The sequence below is a fragment of the Meriones unguiculatus genome, chromosome 3, assembly GCF_030254825.1.
Source record: "Meriones unguiculatus strain TT.TT164.6M chromosome 3, Bangor_MerUng_6.1, whole genome shotgun sequence".
In the NCBI taxonomy this organism is placed as follows: domain Eukaryota; kingdom Metazoa; phylum Chordata; class Mammalia; order Rodentia; family Muridae; genus Meriones; species Meriones unguiculatus.
Window position 1 is genome coordinate 124251499 of NC_083351.1, and position 20338 is coordinate 124271836.

Consider the following 20338-nt stretch of genomic DNA (forward strand, 5'->3'; position numbering starts at 1 on the left):
GAGTATTAAATACAGGCCTTAGTGTGCTCTCAGGAATACTGACATCTGTACAGTCTTTTAGTTCTGTGGGCTGTGGTCTAACACCAAGTACACACTGCCTCAGGTTACACTGCAGATTTGCAGTTTAGACAGTATGAGTAGCTCATGCCAAAGCTCCAGTAGTTAGCCCACTTGAACCGTTCCACTCAAATGCCAGGCTGGTGGTTCTAAATCACCAAGACTTAATTTTTTTTATAGTACCATTGTAGTTCTAATTTTTGTTTTCAAATAATGGGAAGTGAAAGTATATACAGAGCCTCATCATACAGCTTCAACAGTCTTAATTCCTGGCCACACTCCTGACTCTGATCTCCATTCCCTCATAGGAAGATGATTTTAAACCAAAACTCAGACCTCTAATTTCATAGATATCTCAGTAGATGTAGAAAATAGCAATTTGACATTAATTGTAAACACCAAAGGTCAGGATGAGGTTGAAGAGCTATCTCCCAACTGTTTCCTTTCGTGTTTTTGCAATAAGACCTCATGAATCTCACATTAGCTTCAAGATGGCTATCCCCTATCAGTGGACTCGGAGAGGGGCATGGGAGATGGAGGAGGGGGAGGGGATTGGGAGGGAATGAGAGAAGGGGCTACAGCTGGGATACAAAGTGAATAAACTAATTTGTATAAATTTAAAATAAGATGGCAAGGTAGTCCCATCTGGCCTTGAACTCAGGATCCTCCTGTCTGCCTGTAAGGTGCTGGGATTACAGACCACCATTCCGTTTGTTTTGATCAGTCTCTTCCAAGGTCCATATGTTGCATTAAATGAGTCTCAAAACTTAAGCTTTGGCTTTTATTTCATCCCTGGAAATTTATATATGAAGATATAATTTATAATTATATACTGTATATAATTTATGTATATATAAAGATAATTTTTAATTTATATACAGAAGATATGTGTTCTATATTCCACAATCTGGGCTTTATTGATGTTATCCTTGAAAAAAACACTGCTTAACAGGTTGGAGATTGGGCTAATGCTAATTATTGGCACTCAAGATATGGTTACTGCCTGCCCAATACACCCATCCTTGTTTGTGTAAACCTGCCTAAAACATTATACCTAATTGGTTCATTAAATGGCCTATTCCTGGGCAGGGCAGAATGGGATGGTGTGGCTAAGGTTCCCGAGCTTCAGAGAGAATCATGGGAAACAGACGACAGAAAGGAGGACTCCACCATGCATTAATATGGAGGAAAAAAAAAACACATTGGCTGAGAGTAAGGACTCCAATAATGGTGTGAAAAGGCTCAGATGAGAATACAAGCAAGTACCATGGGATTGTGGGTGGAAGGCAGACCAGATGAGTAGGATTAAGGTGGATGGCATTGGATGTGTGCTGGGAAGTGAAACTGAGACAGTGTAAATGAAATACCTGCCCAGCCCAAGGTAAATAAAGCAATTATAAATCTAACAGGTGTCTGTCTTATTTGTGATGGTGGGTTAAGCAATCGCTGTGATAATGATAATCTTAGGGCTAATAATAAACATTATATAGTTCAACACTTTTTTTAATTTACTACAACAGGTTAAACTGCCCCACCCACATTGCTCGTTTTCATCAACTGGAAATTAGACTTAACACCTTGATTTCTGCACAACAGGAGGCATTTGGTAAGGTGTGAAGTAGTGGGTGGGTGGCATCAGACTCCACTTTCAGTGCAAACATTTTAAATGAGTGACTGTGTGTGCGTGTGTCTACAGGCACTTGTGGAGGCCTAAGTTACAGGCTTTTGCTTGTCTGATATGGGTGCTGGAACCAAACTTGGGTCCTCTTCAAGAATAGTAAATGCTTTATCTCTAGCTACTTATCTAATCAATGATTTTCTTTAAAATACCTTGCAGTCCACCTTCCTTAACGTAAAAAATAGCCTTCTCATTAACTTAGGTCCTCTAATCCCTCATACAAAGTAAAAATATAAACTGTACTTGAGAACATAATTGAAAAATTCTTTTGGAGGGTTCCTTTTCTGAGACATGCATGTCCAGAAAGGCTCACAATCTTAGCCTTACCTCCAGCGGGCTGTGGTTACAGTTCAGCACCAGATTTACTCTTAACCCTCCCCGATCATTACTATCTCATCGCATTAGTTATGTTATCCCTGGGATGCGTTTAGTACCCTTAAGTGTAAGGATACACATAAATGTACACGGTGGCAAGAGCTCCAATAGAAATTCTAAATTTATATTACTTTCATAAGCACTTTTATCATTATGTTTGTGAGCTCCAGCTATTCTTTCTCTGCTAAAACACCCACAGCCTGCCCTCCAGCCCTGGGGCCACAGTTACCTCAGGGTGGGCCAAGTGTGACCACAGCCAGCTTTTTAGGTGGATTCTGGGGATTTGAACTTGGGTCTTCCTGTTTGTGCAACAAGAGTTCTTAAATGCAGAGCCATCTCCCCAGCCCCTATATCCTTAACTTCTTTTCTTGACACTTTCAGCTCAAGTGAGTAGTTTATAATTATTTTCATCCTTCTACTTTCATTAAAATGAAATTGTGCTAAGCGCCTTTAATCCCAGCACTCAGGAGGCAGAGGCAGGCATTATCTCTATGAGTTTGAAGCCAGCCTGGTCTACGAAGTGAGATCTAGGAAAGACATGGCTATACAGAGAAACAGTGTCTCAAAAAGCAAAAAAGAAAAACATAGCTCCATACATGAATGCTACCTATTCAAGAATACAAAAACATATGGAACATTAAAAATACTCAACTAAGTTATATGAAAAATGAATTAAACATTTTGAATAAACAGATTACATTCTATCAAGTAATGGCAACAAATCTACAGTGCACAGATTACAGGCCAGTGGGGACAGACTTGAAACGCAGTATCAGAGAAAAACTTATTTTTATGCAGTGATCTCATTAGAACTTAGTAAACAAGAAGCAAAGTAAAAAAGAACAGACAATGATTTAATTTTATTTGCATACAGTGGTCAATAAAGATTTAACCCATTCAAAAAGACATTTTTTGATATCCCAACATCCTTCGCCATTCATCTATTACAGACAAATCCCCACCTGCCAGAGCAGAAGGCAGATTGTATCAGAACATAGTACATAATTTCAGTATCTTTCCAAATTTGCTTCTGAACAATTCTACACAGCTAGTTAACAGTTAATAGTGCATGTTAATAGAACTGTGGTAAATCAACCAGCTTTCCTAGATATTTTAAGGACAAGAGTAGCATTTTTTTTTCTAATAAAGCCTTTCAGGGGAATTTTTATAGTGTGGAATTTAACTTCTATATAAAGTCGTATCTTAATTGTATCTCTTTTTTTAAGGTAAACTAGAAATTAGACTTGGCTCAGCAAAAACACTGACTTATTTCCTTCAGCGGATACTCAGGAAAAGTGTGGACAAACACCAAAACCGAGACAGATCTAGACCACCTTGAACATTTACGTCCTTTTTTTTAATTGGTAAGAGCAGTATATTGAGTGTGGCAAAGCTAGAGCATCTGATCTATCATGCATCTAGCTTTCAGTTTTCGTGTGTGAGGTGTAGGCTCAAGTTCCAGTCTACTCTGATGTCTGACACTTCAATATATAGCATACTGTGACAGATGACGCAGAATGAGTCTGCAACAAATACCATGTCAATGAAAGAACACTTTCACCAACAAGTGAAAAATATACAACTCTGGATAAATGACATGAGAATACCATTTCATTATTTAGCAATGGGAGCTTTCTGCAAAAATTAGTTACTTTTAAGGAGATCAAGAATTAAATGAAAATGGTTTCCTCCAAAAAAAAAAAAAGTGGTTTTCATACTGGGAGAAGGGGAAGCTCTGATGTTTTATCCTACAAAGCTATTGTTTAAAACTTGGAGGACAGTAAATTAAAACCACAATTCTCAAGTAAGGCAATTCCAAAGCTGGGAATTTACTGGAGTCCATTCTCTTGCTGGCAATCCTAATACTAAAGGAAGTTTCTTTTGAACCTTTTACTGAACAATTAACAGAACCTACTAATTGGTTAACCTTCTAATCCTTGCATCCATAATAGAGATCCAAAAACAGGAAAGGGGCTTTGGACTCAAGTTATTTTTCAAAAAAAAAAAAAGTATGAACAACAACTGTCATGAAAAAAGTTAATACATTTACAAAGCATCATGATTTGTCCCAAAGGACACATTTCTTCTAGCACTGCTGACATTGACCAAAACAAGTCAGACTCATCTACAGATAATTTAAAAAATGATTCCATTTTCTCAATCAATAGTGATTTCATCATTGTTTCCTGGATTAGAAAATTCTTAGCATATATAAAACACATTTACCAACTTTAGTTAGGTCAACTTCAGGATTTATCAAAATTTTCCATCACCAAAATTTTTGAAAATCTTTAATTTTAGGAACTATAAAAATAATGCACTAATCAAATCACCATGTGGCCAATGCCACAGAGTTAGGAAGAAAAAACAACGCTTGTACAGTTAAGTTTCAAATGCTAAATATTTAATCCTTTATTTAACCTGCCTCTCTAAAGAATATCAATACCCTTGGTTACCAACTGTAAATAATGTAGAAGCTTCACCAACATAATTCTAATCCCTTTAGTCCGTCTGTGTGCCACATGGTGAACAGCGTTTGTCTATCAGAATGGCGCAGAAAAGCACATGGATCCACTCTGCCACCTTTGACTCTAGTGGTAATCAGTCAGTAAGAACCAGTGTTTGGTCGGTCTGTGGCTGTTCATCTCTAGCTGGAGAAAAATGTTTCTAGTAATTATATCTGTTGTGAAGGAAACTCTTCACTGTTCCAGAATCACAGTTCGAAGCTCATCTTCTTTATTGATCATCATTGAAGCAATTGCTCCGTCATTAAACTCGAAAGATGTTCCTCCATCCACAACCATGCAGGCATCCCAACATCGAGACCGAACACTGACTCTAAGCGGAAGCAGATGGCCCATTAAATATCAGATGCTCTTACCCAGAGCAAACTGTGTTGTTACTATAACTAGCAGCTTACTTGGCTTTGACTTTAAGAGTTGAGTTGACAATTAGTCACCGTAAACAATACCAATACGAGCACACATCAACATCTCAAGTTTAAAACTCAAGGTAGAAACATTCACTTTGTTATTTATCCATGGGAAAAACAACAACAATCCCAACTCCGTAGAGTGCTGGGCTGCTACCATTTTCATGCCAATGGAGTGCTGGGCTACTTTCAGGGAACTTCCATTACAAGGATTTTAAGTACAAGCAAGAGAGAAATCACGTGTAAAGTTTTTCTTAAGGATTATGGACTGTAAACAGAGAAGAGGCAAAAGTTCAATGAACACAGCACCAGTACCTTCTCCCAGCTGCCATTTCCGCCCTTTCTCTCAAGTATACCCACTATCTATCGCTGAGGTAATGTCCATTCTTGACCTTTATTTCAGCCATACTAGTTTGGGGATATTTTCATTCCCCAAATGAATAAGGTTAAGCATTTTTCAGATGTTTATTAAATATGCCTTTGTGAAATAACAAACATCTTTACTGGCTGTCTTTTACTGATCTGCTAGAATTTCTATAAGTAGGCTGAGTAGCCCATAACCAAATGCTTATTTTATATATATATAATATGTATATATAATATATATTATCTATAATATATAGATAATATATAATGTATATATTATAAAATTATATTATATAAATATTATATAAATACAATATATTGTATATATTATATATATTATATACATATCCTATATAATCTTATTTAAAAGATTATATAATATATAATATAATCATATCTAAAATATTTTTTCTATATATAATCTTATCTAAAATATATAGAGGTATATATATGTATACACACACACACACACACACACACACACACACACACACACATTGAGGTATCTGGAGATAAAACCCCAATGTAAACAAAATTCACATTTTACTTTCAGCGCATCTGCAATTTGATTGTGACCCCGTGAGGTCGCACACAGAATTCTACTTGTGGCACTGTGTCTATGCTCACAGAGTTTTGGCTTCTGGAACAGTAATTTCACATACAATTCTAAAATACCTGAAAAGAGACCAGGGATATTTTGCAAGTAACTTTCTCTATACTGTACAGTTTTGTTTCATTATTGGTATACTCACTGAGGTTCTTAATCCTGCTATAGAGCAATTAATTCATCAGCCTTTTGTTGTCCAAATGCATTTCATGGTATGTTTACAGTATCTTTTCCAATCACCTCTATCATATATTAGTTAACAGTTAAGATACTTAAATATAATAAATATACAAAAATGAGTTTAAATTTGTAAATCTAATTAACTCTTAATTGAATAAAGCGAATATTTATTCCTAGGGAAAGAAAAAAATCCATTTGTCTCAATATCTCAAAAAGAAAAGGATGTTTCTGTGTTTTGTGTATGTGTTTAAATGTATTACTGGGATGAACGAAGTGACTAAGGATGCTTACTTTGTGGAGAAACAACGCTGACGGCTGCTTGAGAAAACTCTGTTTGCTATTGGCTCTCGAATACTGAAAAGTATTTTTGGTTCTTCTGGACTGTAGAGCAATGATTCATTATATTCATTTGTGACTATAAGGGAAAAAGAGCAGGTTTAATAAAGGATGGTTACATCTGAGAAGCATGTGATAAACATGCCACTTCCAGTTTAAAGCATGTGTTCAAAGGCTGCTTGGAAGCGTATCTCTTTGGGAACTCATATTACATACTCTTCTATATAAGCCTTAGAAAGAAATGACTATTAGTTTTAATTATTAACCCACAAAAAACATTCACCACCCACAACGGAGAAGAAATAGGTACAACTGGGGGAAAAAAGAGAAACAAATAATACAAAGCTGGGAATTAAACAGTAAGACAAACTCAACATTGAAAACCGAGTTGTGAAGTACCCTCAAGGGGAGGGGAGGAGAAGGGAGAGAAGGAGAAGGGAGGGATTTACAAAGACAACTATATAGGAAGTTAAAAGTGAAAGTTTAGTGGAGTACATTTTAAACAAAAACAGTAAGACTTTGATAATATGCCTTATTTTGGAACTACTGTTAGAATTTTATGTATATGAATGTTCCTTGAGGTTTGCAATGAGGTTATTATCTCAGACCCATCATTAACTAAAAATATTTAGTCCTCACAGCCTACTGCGCATCACTGCAGCACATAACACCAGAGAGGTCTGTGTGCTGGTTTGGCTTCTACCCTTGGGGACAACTGGCCACTACAGCCCCTTGCCTTGCCCCGGGCCCCAGGAGTAACTTGATAGCAACTATCAAAATGATCAACATTTAAGCGATACAGCTTCTACTCTAAGTGTCATTTTCTAAAAAATCCTTGTTAAGGTTTAAAAACCATATTTGGTTCTTTAAAAATAAAAATCTAACTTACCACAAAAAGTAAAATAGAAACTGTGGTATCTATGAAAGAAACTACAAAAGACTGGTTCTAGGAATGTCTGTGACAGCGACTGCCACTGGCCTTCTAGTTTCTGTAGACAGCTCAATCTTCAAAGTATCCACTCAGTAAAAACTCTACACGTTCTTAAATGAAAATCTATCCCTGTATTCTGGGTGCAGCTTAAATAGAAATTTTATACATTCCAGACGTATTGTTTATTGTGTTGAGTTTTGCACTTGACATACCATCAGTTCATATTTGTATATAACACTGTACAAAGGCCCAAATGAGGTGGTTACCTGATTCATGTATGAGAGGTAATCACTCAGGACATTCAGAACATGCACCTCCATCTTTCTTTATTTAGTTCTCATGATGTTTAGGCCAAATTATAGAACTAGAAATTGCAGGTGCCAATTTCCCTTTCCTTGATACCAGCTAGCTAATGCTAACTGACAAGCCATGATTTAAATCTTTTAAGTCTCAAACTAAAAATAAGCAGAATAAATTTGATAGTGTTAATACCATGAAAAGCTGGACGTGACTATGGAAAAACCTGCTGGGACAGCATGAATTTAGATATGCACTTAAAACACATAAATACTCTTTCTGCCACCCAGGATGTGTTTACAGCTGTAGTGTCTTGATATATGGGCTGTATTTCACAGTGAACACAAGTGAGAGTATAAAACTGCAGCTTAAAGAAAAGCAAGATGGCTCACACGTAAAGATGCTTGCCACCAAATCTAATGACTTGAGTTCATATCCCCAGGAGGTAGCCATCTTTCTGCCTCTAAAAGTTAAAAAGAACCAACTCTTGTAAGTTGTGCTCTGACCTCCACAATGCCCATATACACACTTCAAAGTAAATAAAAATGTCACTTAAAAACTATCTTAAAGCCCTGCTTTAGCCTTTTTAGCTCCCTTTAACAAGACAATGCTGTAACATCTAATTAAGAAGACAGTCATAATATTGTTCTTTCTCAAAGCTGACAGAAATAAGCTAACTGTAACCAATACCATGAGATACCAACCTTTTTCTACCAATTCTTTGTTCAACGGAAGAGTCACATTTCCTTGTTGTCTTGCTATTGACAGAGGAAAGATGGAAAAAAGCTTCAGTTAATCTTGTACATCACACAATAGCAAATACATAGCATGTACATTATATAGTACACAACAACTCTGTAGTATACAATAGCTGTGTTAGTACTCACCAATATTTAAAACATCCTCAACAGCCTGAGCAGCAACCCTGTTAATATTGAATGACCTAGAAAAAAAAGCAAGCACGTAATTCTTGTCTTCATCCTAAAAGCACACTAAAAATGAGACATGCATGATGTATGTAACATAAAGAATCGTTAAAATTAAGACAACTGCAAACCAGTGGTTAAAAACAAATACACACACACACACACACACATATTGGCATGAATGTCGGAGGGAAATTATCCTTCTACTTGATAGGAATACAGAAGTTGCAAATGGAAAGCAATTAAAGACTGCAAAGATTTGGAATTAACAAAGAACCCTAATCTGATGAACCCAGCGAGAACTCAAGTGTATCTCGACACAGATGATGCAGACTGGACGCTGTCTTCAAGCTAACTGCTGCCGTCCACGGGCACAAACATGTATCCCTTAGCTGAGGAGAAGGAAGAAAGCTCTCACTAAGCTCTACACCCCCATGTCCTACTCCTGTGGGAAATGTTTGCATATGCAAAAATGAGATTTCTTCAGACACTCTCCTGCCCATACACATGGTCAGATTTCCATGTTTTAGCCCCCTTACTATGTAACGTGTCACTAAGTACTATCTAAGGGAACCCTCATCCCTGAGGACTGAGGATGTGAATAATATCTTCAAGCCTGACTGACCAGACCCCCACAGGAACAGCCCATGCTCTTCCTTCTTCTGCAGCTCAATACAGTAACCTTAGTCACCAAATCAGAAATAGCAGAGCCTCAGAATGGCAGAAGCTTTCCTCCCTGCAGAGTGACTAAAGGACAGCCACCTGTCAATTAAGAATGCCCACAATGAGCTGGTGCCATGGTGCACTCCATTAGTCCCAGCACCCAGGAGACAAAGGCAGGCAGAAGGCAGATCTCTGTGAGTTTGAGGCCAGCCTGGTCTTCAAAGTGAGTACAGGACAGCTAAGACAACACAAAGAAACCCTGTCTCAAAACAAACAAAAAAGTGCCCAAACTGGACTTTATGAGAGCAAGAAATAAGCTTTTAATGTATTACACCACTAAGATCGGGGTTTTCTTCTGTTACAGCAGCTAGCTTACCCCGAGTCACACATCTCCATACATCTCATATTCAAAACAAAAACTGAGGCCATATTAAGTTTTATTTTCTGGGGATTAAAACCAAAGCTTCATACATGCTATGTAAGCATGACCCAGGTTTGGTTTTGTAAGTATAAGGGGTTGGCAACTGTTTCCTTAATAGTTACAGCAGGAGTAGGTCCAACGTGAATCCATATGTAGCCCTTCTCTGGTCTGCTGGGAACTGTAAGAAATGGTGATGACCTTGACTTGAAATACTCAGAAGGTGCATGGCAGACAAATTCCAGGTACTTTTGCTATAGTCCCAAAGTTGAGAAGAAGCATGTTCCTGCTCACAGAAGCTAATTGTAAATACTGTTGGAAATGATTTTCTAAATGCTAATATTCCTGTTTTAGATTAAAATATATTTTTACAATGGAAAAAAAAAACAACTTTTATTCTCTACCAAGAATCAAGAAAGACAAGATCAAGAAATATCATCTTAATCTTTCCTTTCACATAACAAAGCTACTAAATGGTATATCAAGCTCTCCTGACTCCCCAGACTGTACGCCAATCCTGTTATTATGCCCTTTCCTAGAGAATACTGTGGAAGAAAAAAAGGGGGAGAGGTTTCCAGAAACCATTTCTAACTCTCACTTTTGATTTGAACAGATATGCTCACCATTTTCAGCCGAAAAGATGTTTCCATGTTCAATGAAACCTGTTCATTGTTGCACCCCTAGTTTAACTTATGAAATGGTTAAAAACTAATGTTGCAGCATGTGAGGTGATCTATTTTTTACAATTGTTTGTTGATTTGGGGGTGGGATGGGGAGGGCACACATACTGCCACACATATGGAAGCCAGGGAGCACCTTTCAGGAGTTAGTTCTCTTCTTCCACCATGTGAGCCCTGGGGGCTAACCTCAGGTTGTAGTGTACTTAGTGGCTCGTGCCTTTATCCAGTGAGCCATGCTACCAGCCTGGCTTATGAACAAAATGAAATGACGTCTGAAAATCACTGCAGAATAGTATGAAGTTAGGTTAAGATCGGTGTATATAGAAAATGATTTGGGGAGTGGACTCACCCCTGACTTGAGTTCCTGGGGATTCCTAACACTGGTTTCCCTTTGTCTATGTTTACATAAATTAAATGTTCTGTAATAAAACGTTTTAAAAGTCATGCTGAAAAAGTAGCAAATGATCTCTACATTACACAAGCCCAACTTAAAAGCCACATATGAGAGCTGAGCGCACTGCTGTACCCCTGTAATCCCAGTGCTCAGGGAGGCAGAGGCAGGCAGATCGCTGTAAGCCTGAGGCCAGCCTGGTTTAAAAAGTGAGTTCAGGACAACCAGGGCTACACAGAGAAACTTTTGTCTCGAAGAAACAAAAAACAAAACAACCAACAAAAAGTGGCACTTGATAGGGGACATTTTAAATGATTTTTGTCAAAGATGCCAAAACCATACAATGGAAAAAAGACAGCATCCTCAACAAATGCTGCTGGACTAACTAGATGTCTATGTGTAGAAAAAATGCAAATAGATCCATACTTATCACCCTGCACAAAACTAAAATCCAAGTGGATCAAAGACCTTAATATAAAACCAGACACACTAAACCTGTTAGAAGAAAAGGTAGGGAAAAGCCTTGAATTCATTGGCACAGGAGACAACTTCCTGAATAGAACACCAACAGCTCAACAATCAATAAATGGGACCTTATGAAACTGAAAAGCTTCTGTAAAGCACAGGGCACTGTCATCAGAACAAAACGGCAGCCTACAGATTGGGAAAGGATCTTCACAAACCCTATATCTGACAGAAGACTAATATCCAGAATATATAAAGAACTAAAGAAGTTAAAGAGCAACAATTCAAGTAATTCAATTAAAAAATGGGGTACAGAGCTGAACAGAGAATTCTCAATAGAGGAATATCAAGTGGCAGAGAAACACTTAAAGAAACACTCAACATCCTTAGTCATCAGGGAAATGCAAATCAAAACGACCCTGAGATTTTACCTTATACCCATCAGAATGGCTAAGATCAAAAACTCAAGTGACAACAGATGCTGGAGAGGATGTGAAGAAAGAGGAACCCTACCCCATTGCTGGTGGGAATGTAAACTTGTACAACCACTTTGGAAATCAATCTGGCGCTTTCTCAGACAAATAGGAATAGTGCTTCCTCAAGACTCAGCCATGCCACTCCTAGGCATATAGCCAAAAGATGCTCAAGTATACAACAAGGACATTTGCTCAACCATGTTCATAGCAGATTTATTTGTAATAGCCAGAATCTGGAAACAACCCAGACACCCCTCAGTTGAGGAATGGATACAAAGATTGTGGTACATTTACACAATGGAATACTACTCAGCAATTAAAAACAAGGAAATCATAAAATTTGCAGGCAAATGGTGGGATCTAGAAAAGATCATCCTGAGTGAGGTATCCCAGAAACAGAAAGACACACATGGTATATACTCACTTATCAATGGATATTAGACATATAATATAGTATAATCATACTAAACTCTGTACACCTAAGGAAGCTAAGCAAGAAGGATGACCCTGGGTAAGATGCTCTATCTTCATTCAGAAAGGCAAATGAGACGGATGTCAGAAGAGGGAGAAAACAGGGAACAGGACAGGAGCCTACCACAGAGGGCCTCTGAAAGACTTCACCCAGCAGGGTATCAAAGCAAATGCTGAGACTCACAGCCAAACTTTGGGCAGAGTGAAGGGAATCTTATGAAAGAAAGGGGAGATAGAAAGGAAAGGGGAGATAGAAAGACCTGGAGGGAACAGGAACTCCACAAAGGGAGCAACAGAACCAAAAATCTAGGCACAGGGGTCTTTTCTGAGACAGATACTCCAAACAAGGAGATAACTTAGATAACAAACATGGAGATAACTTAGAACCCCTGCACAGAAGTAGCCCAAGGCAGCTCAGTTTCCAAGAGGGTTCCCCAATAATAGGACCAGGGACGATCTCTGACATGAACTCAGTGGCTGGCTCTTTGATCACCTCCACATGAAGGGGGAGCAGCCTTGCCAGTCTACAGACGAAGACAAAGAAGCCAGTCCTGATGAGACCTGATAGACTATGGTCCAATGGAAAGGGAGGAGGACCTCCACTATCACTGGCCTGCGGAAGGGGCATAGGAGAAGAAGAGGGAGGAAGGGTAGGATTGGGAGGGGAAAGGAGAGGTTGCTACAGCTGGGATACAAAGTGAATAAACTGTAATTAATGAAATAAAAAGTTAAAAAAAAATTTGAACAGGAGAAAAAGAAAAACACTAGCTACTCTCTCAAATCCCTCAAAGTGCCCAATCTTGCTGGGTAGTACCAGCATGTTAGACTAGTAACACACAGGTGCTATGCCAGCACTAAGGGACGGTGCTAAAGGACCAAAGGGGATCCATTCATTGTGCTTATGAAAGGAACTGGGGTTGACAGCAACTTCCTACAGAGAACAGCATTTGAAGACTGGATGCTTTCACCATGGAACCAAAGTGGAGTGTGTTCAGAAATTTAAAACAGGAAGAAGAATTGAGCAAAAACAAAAGGCTCAAGGAGAGCAAGGTGTGTGCTGAGAATTACAAGCAGTCTGGGTGTCTGCAGAAGGCAGATGGGGAGGGAGAGGGTCGGGCAGGGATACAGAGAGTGATATGGCCAAGGACACATTCTATCAGGGTGTTGGTGTCAGACTAAGCAGCCAAAGTGTTAAAGCGAAGAGGGGACTTTCTCTACATGTATTTAGAACTATCCCTGTACTTTACAATCATTTCTCTGTTAGAGCTGTTTAGCTGAAAGCCTGGAGAAAAAGAGGCCAGAGACAAAGAATATCTACCAAAAACCCGGCACCCAGACCAAAGCAGCAGCAGCAGCAGTTGAGAAAGCTGGCAAGAGTTGGAAAGGGCAAAGAGCAGGGTCAGTTTGTGTGGCGGGGAGAGCAAAGGACAGCAAGGAGAGGGTGATTTTAGCAAGTAATCTTTTTTTCTCTAGAGACAGAGTCTGGGTAAACAGTGACGGAAGTGAACAATGCATGGAACACAGAAAAAAAAAAAAAAACCTAAAAACAGGAAGATCAGCATTGAATGTGCTGAACAACAAAGCACTGTCCCTGCACATTAGAAGACTCAGATGCATCCATATAACATATGAAGCGAATTTTGTTACTTAAAAGTTTACACACCTTGAAAGGCAACATCCTAAGTTACTCACCAGGCCTTTGATCCTGTTCCAGTACATAAATTGAGCCCCGAACTCTTCTGCTTTTCCCATGGGCCATCATCAACTGATATCTCATAGTAGGAAGCCCTATGAATTGAAAACAGAAAAAGCTGTGTTTGCTGAGCTGTGTGAGGCCTTCAAAGTTCATGAAATCTAAGTAAGCCAGCTTGACCCAGACTCTGACTCAACAGGTACAGACATCACCATGCTAATTCCAGTGCTGATTAAGTGAAAAAATTAGAAGGAGAAACCATTTGTTTATCTGCAAGCCTTTCTGATCTAGATGCCCCCTTTCCTATCAAAACAATGTTTCAGACAGGGCTTGTCCATTTTTCGATCAGTGCTGCTTCTGCTCTTATAGAGTCTAACACACACAGAACTTCCTTTTAGAGTTCAAACAATTTCATCTTTAAGTGGCTATCATTTTTGGCACTTATTCCTTGACATAACAGCATCTAGTTCTTTATGCTAAGCTCTTATTTAAGTCATATGCTAGTATACCATTTTAAATGGTAGCAGCTAACAGATAAAACTGTAAAGAAAATTCTCAACCAATTCAATCCCAGTAGACAAAACTAAGACTCAAAAGTATAATTTCTTACAACTGACATGTTTTAGAATATTCTATAAATGTGAAATCAAATGAGTTTTATGACACCAAAAAAAATGATACTATTCTTTAAATACCAAGTGAATGACAGAAATAACTTCTGAAATATATAAAAGCCTACTATGTAAAACTCTTATTCTAAAATAATGGTGTCACTGACAAACACTAGACTGTTTCTTCAGCAAATTAAGAAGTTAAAGCCTTAATAAAATATAGGTTTTCAAAATAAGTTATTAAACATTCATGTAAACAGTTATACTACAGTGATTTATTTCTCGTTCTAACTCATTCAACATCTTCTCCAAGATCCTAATAAGTTTAACATGATGTAACTTCTTTTTCTTTCTTTCATTACTGTTCTCTATAAAGAATGAGCCTAATATTCACCTTTAATCTATTTCACAGGTCAGTTATTTCTTCTTTGAAAAAGCACATTAGAAGCCTATTTTGCACAGACAAGCCAGCCAAATTCCCAGCAATGTCTGCTACTGTGCTAGAAAGAAGCAGAAGAGCAGTGAGTGAAGAGTAGAGAGGATCAGAAGTGAACAGGAGAAAATTAAAGCCAGGTGAGAGATGTTGAGCCCAAAATGATAAGCAAATTTAGTGTCATTCTACATGCAAGTTTATTGGGATTAGTTAATTCATAGAATTTTTGTTTGGGAGAAATTATTTTTAAGTCAGCAATAAAACTCACAGTCCCTTTAGATTGGGTATATTTCTTCTTAAATTGTCCACTGCTACAGCCCAACAATAAGGCATTCTAGGTTAGAACAGACAGAAAAAGAAAAAAACATGGGCTTTTAGAATGTTCTTCAATCTAAGAACATTGAAAATGAGGCAGGAAAAACATTGCTGCGGTTCTTTTCTTCCAAGCAAAGCGCGTAAGGTTCCAGGGCACAGGAAAGCCTCAACACGGGGCTGGGATCAAGAATTAACTAATGGGCTCAAATAACAGTTTTGCTTCTAAATAGCTATGCAACCTACACAAATTATCTGATCCTTCTGGATCTCTCTGCTCTCATTGACAAAACAGTTACCTTCCTCATGGGGCTGCTATGAGCACTAAGTAATAGAATACAATACACACAGCTTGACAAGACAGCAGACGCTTAATGTGTTCATGTTCGTTTTGCCTAAGGGTCTAGTTATAGTCTTTAAAAAAAAAGGCCCTGAAGCCTCCAAAATAGTTTCACTATGTTCAACGCCACAAAGCTGAACCACTGCTTGCTTATCTTTCTAAAGATCTATGGAGAGACATCAAAGAACAAGAAGCAGCAGCAGCAGACATCACCTGAGCGACTTCACTGACTCCCGGCCTGTCCTCTACTCCGTTTTCCTCCTCTTCTACATTATCTCTCCAATGAATATAAAGTGTGCAACAGCCTGGAGGTAGCAGCTCCCTGCAGCTAGCCACACCTCCTCCACAAAGCACAGGGTAAAGTAAGCCACAAATGTCTTCTCACAGTAAACATGGACTCACAAATCTTTTTCAGTTAATGGACGCTCTCTGGTGCCTTTCTCATCCTTTTTTATACATCATAGAATATATCATAATCTCCATATTATGTGAAATATGACATGCAGAATGAGACAAAACTTTCCAAATGGATAGATCACGTATCTCACTATGTTAAAAATAAGTACATTTTACACTTAAGTATTTACACATTTCCTGTAAATATTTCATTTCTTAAAAGAATATTGTAAAAATTTAAAAACTTATGTTTCCACCAACCTCCAAAAGCTTAATGTACCATTACATTTTGAATACATATCTTTGTATCCCAAGTGGCTTACACATGGTATATAACAAACGCACAATATGTTTTTACTGAATAAATATTATATAAAATAAAATAACCACAATAATTCAGAAGAGTTGTTCAATTAATTCTGCCTCATTAGTCATCACCATTTTAATGTACATTGGATTTACAATAAAGCTGTTGACACTGTAATAGCTAGAATGTGGGTGTCACTTTCAGTTATGAGGAACCTCTCTCTTTACAAACTTATGAAAGGATATGACTTGCAATAAGAAGAACTAGCAATGCTACATAAATTTCAATGACACGGCTCTCAAAGAATTGTATGGGTATGGTACCAACATGATAAGACATGAACTCAGCTCTAGTCCCCATATCTAATTTATACAATCTACAAAATGGGGAAACTGAGCATAAAGTACTACAATGGAACTGACTTTATTCCATGGTAGGCATGGTGGTTTAAAGGTTGGAAAAAAATGTTGGTATTCCAAAGCTGTTATATTTAGGTCTCAGAAAACACATTATCGGTAATAATATATGTCCTACAGTTTTACATTAAGTTAATGTAAAACTGTAATGCACTACTGGGACTTAACCCTAGAGTTTTACACATACCAGGCAAGCATTCTGCCCCTGAGATTAACTCCTGCTCTTAATAAAGACATTAAACTGCCAATACACTTGCCTTATGGTTACGCTAAACAATGAACAACAACACAGCACGATTAAAAAGGCCTTATCTGAAGCACCTGTACTGAACACTATGCAGACATAAAATAAGGGGAGTCCTGTAACCAACCAGCTCAGACTAGCCAAAAATATTAGTACCACAAATGACAAAAGTGAGGTGAGACAAAATGACAAAGTAAGGTGAGTTATTAATTTTATAAGCATAAGGCCACAATAGTGAAATGCAATGTGTGAACCATAATTGGATCCTACATAAAAATAAGCAAATAAGCAAATCAGCCTTAAAAACATTAATAAGCAGAGATGTTTTCCTCCTGAGCATGTGTGTATGTTTATGTGTGTACGAGAAGGGGAGAGAGATGCATGTGTTCTAAGAGAAATAGTGTGTATGTGAGAGAAAGTGTGTGAGAGTTATGTATATGTGTGTGAGAGTTATGTATATGTGTGAGTGTGTGTAAGAGATAGAATGTTTACATGTGAGAGAGAAGTTTGTACTGTGTTGTGATGGGAGGGTGAGGGAGAAGGAAGGGAAGATGGAGGGTGGGAGAGATCCAGGAGGTGCATAAGTTTTCACTGTGTTGCCCAAGACATGGCTTCAAGCTCCTGGGCTCTAACAAGAGGCTCCCCTGCTCTGTTAGAGGCCTCCTGAGCAGCTGGGTCTAGAAATGTGCTACTACACTCATTTTTAAAAGAGAATTTTAAATACAGACTACCTAGGAAACGTATGGGTCACCAGCAAATGTATGCCTCGTAACTCACACTCCTAGGCCTTTAGAAATCATGTTTATGATAAAGGCACTGGGAAGGAATGCTGGAAGGACTATGAGTAACTGCCGAATGTGAACTTTCACTAAATTTTCCCTCATAGAATATTCTATTTCCTTGGTTATCAGCATGTATGCTGGCCTTGGAAATAATTTTATTGAATAATTAACTTCTTCAAGCCAGGCTGTAGAAATCACTGAATTCTACATTCAAGATCACAAGCTACAAGGTACCTTGAAGACAGGCTCTCCCCAATGAAGACTTCATTGAGTGCTCTCACTGGCAAAAGCTGAGGTCCTGAAGCCTCGGATCCTGCAGAAGGTGAGAGGGCCAAGAGAGTTCCTTGAATTTCAGAACTATTAAATATAAAAAGTTCATAAGACTCTGAAGTTGTAAAAGCATCGTATTCTTTACTACCAACTAACACAATCATCTTAAACCGTTTGGAAGATAAAACCTAAGTCACCTAGTCTGTACCAACAAATCAAACTTCTGGCTCTCCAAAATAATTCAAGTACAGTATTAACTGAGTCTTATCTGGAAAGCGTTAGAGAAGGAACTGATCAAACATTTGTGAAGAAGCACCACCCTGGATTCTGGTCACAAGTTACCTGCATGGCTCACATTGGAAACCTACCCAGAAAGATCTAGCAATGTCAGAAGCCACACCTACAAAGTCTCACTGACATGACTGCACAAACTTGAGCTGAACAAGGACAACAACTATGAAGCCCTAACCCTACAGAAAGAACTCTAGGCAACTAAGGAACACTGAAAGCAAACAAATACTCTTTGCCAGGGGAGAGAGCAGCAATTGGTTATCCAATACCAAATGCTCTGCCCTGGAAACATACTTGCAAGTAAAAGACAGACAGAGCAGATTATATTTAGGAATGTATGTGTGTATATTCATATACACTATGCATATAACAACCATTAATGAAAAATGAGGCTATGAATTTGAAGGAAAAAAAAACAAGGAGGGGTACATGTGAGGGTTTAGAGGAAGGGAAGGAAAAACATTCTAATCACCCATCCAAAATATTAAATATGAAAAGAAAGAAAAAAGCAAGAAAGGGAGGGAGAGAGACAGAAAGAGAACAGTAGATTTTTTTTTCAGTGAGGAAGCCTCAATAATGTTTTCAGGAATGTCAACGTTAGAAAAAAAAAAAATCTGTAAAAACCCTAATCTTCTGTTTAATCTGTTTAATCAAGTAAGTGTTCTCCATCACTACAATAGAAAACCCTCCAAGTATTTTCAGTATGGGGGATTAAATTGATCTTGTCACCTTTAGAGAGCTCCCTTCACTTTTTTGTCCTTTATCAATTTTCAAGCGGAAATGTCAGCCCCATCCCCTGTGTCATTAGTAGCAGTACTGAAGTTAAGTATCTTGCACTAGATAAACATTATGGCAAAAGTTAACTTTTCCCTTCCATCCACACTCCCCCCATGCCAACACTTATCAAGTCCCTCCCGGTTTACAGTAGGCAGCCTCCAGGCTCTAGCCTGCCACCTCCTAGTCACACATCCCATTACATCCCAGGGGGGGGGAAGGGAGGGAAGGAGAATGATAGGGACAAAAGATGCAACACAAGCATTCTACTCTGCACCTACTTCTGAGCCTAGCTTAGAGAAGACACCGCACTTCTGCCTTGCTGTGTGTGTCTCTGGCTCTGTCTGTCTGTCTGTCTGCCTGCCTCTCTCATCTCACTCACTGTGGGGTAAGGCTGGAACTGAAGCTTCTACGACAACCACATGAGAAGCAGCAAGTGAATTCTCCAGTCCCAGTCATATCTTCAAGTACTGTTGTTCTACTAGAAAGCTCAAATGTCATGTCATGAGGAACCCTAAACCAGAACTAACCAGTTAAAGACATTTCTGGATTCTGAGCTTCACATCCTGTGAGATTATAAACGTGTATGCCTAAAATGCTAAAGATTGGAGTAGTCTAGCAATAGAAATCTAACTCACATTAGAGACTGAATACACTGAGCCACACCACCACCAACACAATTTCTGACCTCTGAATCTGCTCATTATATAAGTCTGCACATATTTTTTATATCAAAAAGGCTGGTTTTCTCATCTCTCCTGGATTTTAACCTCATAAGCGGAACCACATATTCTTTCAGCGATAAAGGGCCCCTGTGACAACACCAGGAGTTCTCTGATCACCTGTTACCTGCCTGCTCTGTCAGCTCAACAGAACAAACCCGACATACCAAGTCCTGGGAACACAGGGACACACCACCACACCCGGCCAAAGAGCCATATTCAGGATATTCTGTGTTTAACTAAATATGATTGTATTCAAGGCCATAAATCATTTACCTTTTGATATTATCCCACTCTGCTTCATGACATAGCCACAACCGCATATTTGACAGTTTGACAAATGTACAATGCTAAAAACTTACTGTTTGGATTATTTTTTCTTAAATAAAATAATTATTTTTAGAACTTTTTAGGTCTTCTTCTCCATGGATTCTCCATAAAAATGTTCAGCTAACAGCAGAGATTCAACAAATATTATTAGTAAATATGAAATCTTGC

The 20338-nt window shown here is 38.3% G+C and overlaps 1 protein-coding gene across 4 annotated transcripts in view; it reads right to left on the reverse strand.

Annotated features, from left to right (window-relative positions):
* Positions 1-2943: 2943 nt before the first annotated feature.
* Nadk2 (NAD kinase 2, mitochondrial) overlaps positions 2944-20338 on the reverse strand; it is a 40721-nt gene continuing 23326 nt past the window's right edge. For 3 of the 4 annotated variants that reach the window (XM_060380483.1, XM_060380487.1, XM_060380485.1), the window contains exons 7-13: positions 18018-18096; positions 15255-15320; positions 13942-14037; positions 8647-8702; positions 8464-8517; positions 6487-6610; positions 2944-4948 (exon numbers count right to left, since the gene is read on the reverse strand). In XM_060380483.1, the coding sequence (XP_060236466.1) occupies positions 4810-4948; positions 6487-6610; positions 8464-8517; positions 8647-8702; positions 13942-14037; positions 15255-15320; positions 18018-18096 (614 nt within the window). In that variant the 3' untranslated portion in view covers positions 2944-4809. The remainder of the gene's footprint in view (positions 4949-6486; positions 6611-8463; positions 8518-8646; positions 8703-13941; positions 14038-15254; positions 15321-18017; positions 18097-20338) is intronic. The other variant, XM_060380484.1, reaches the window with a different exon arrangement.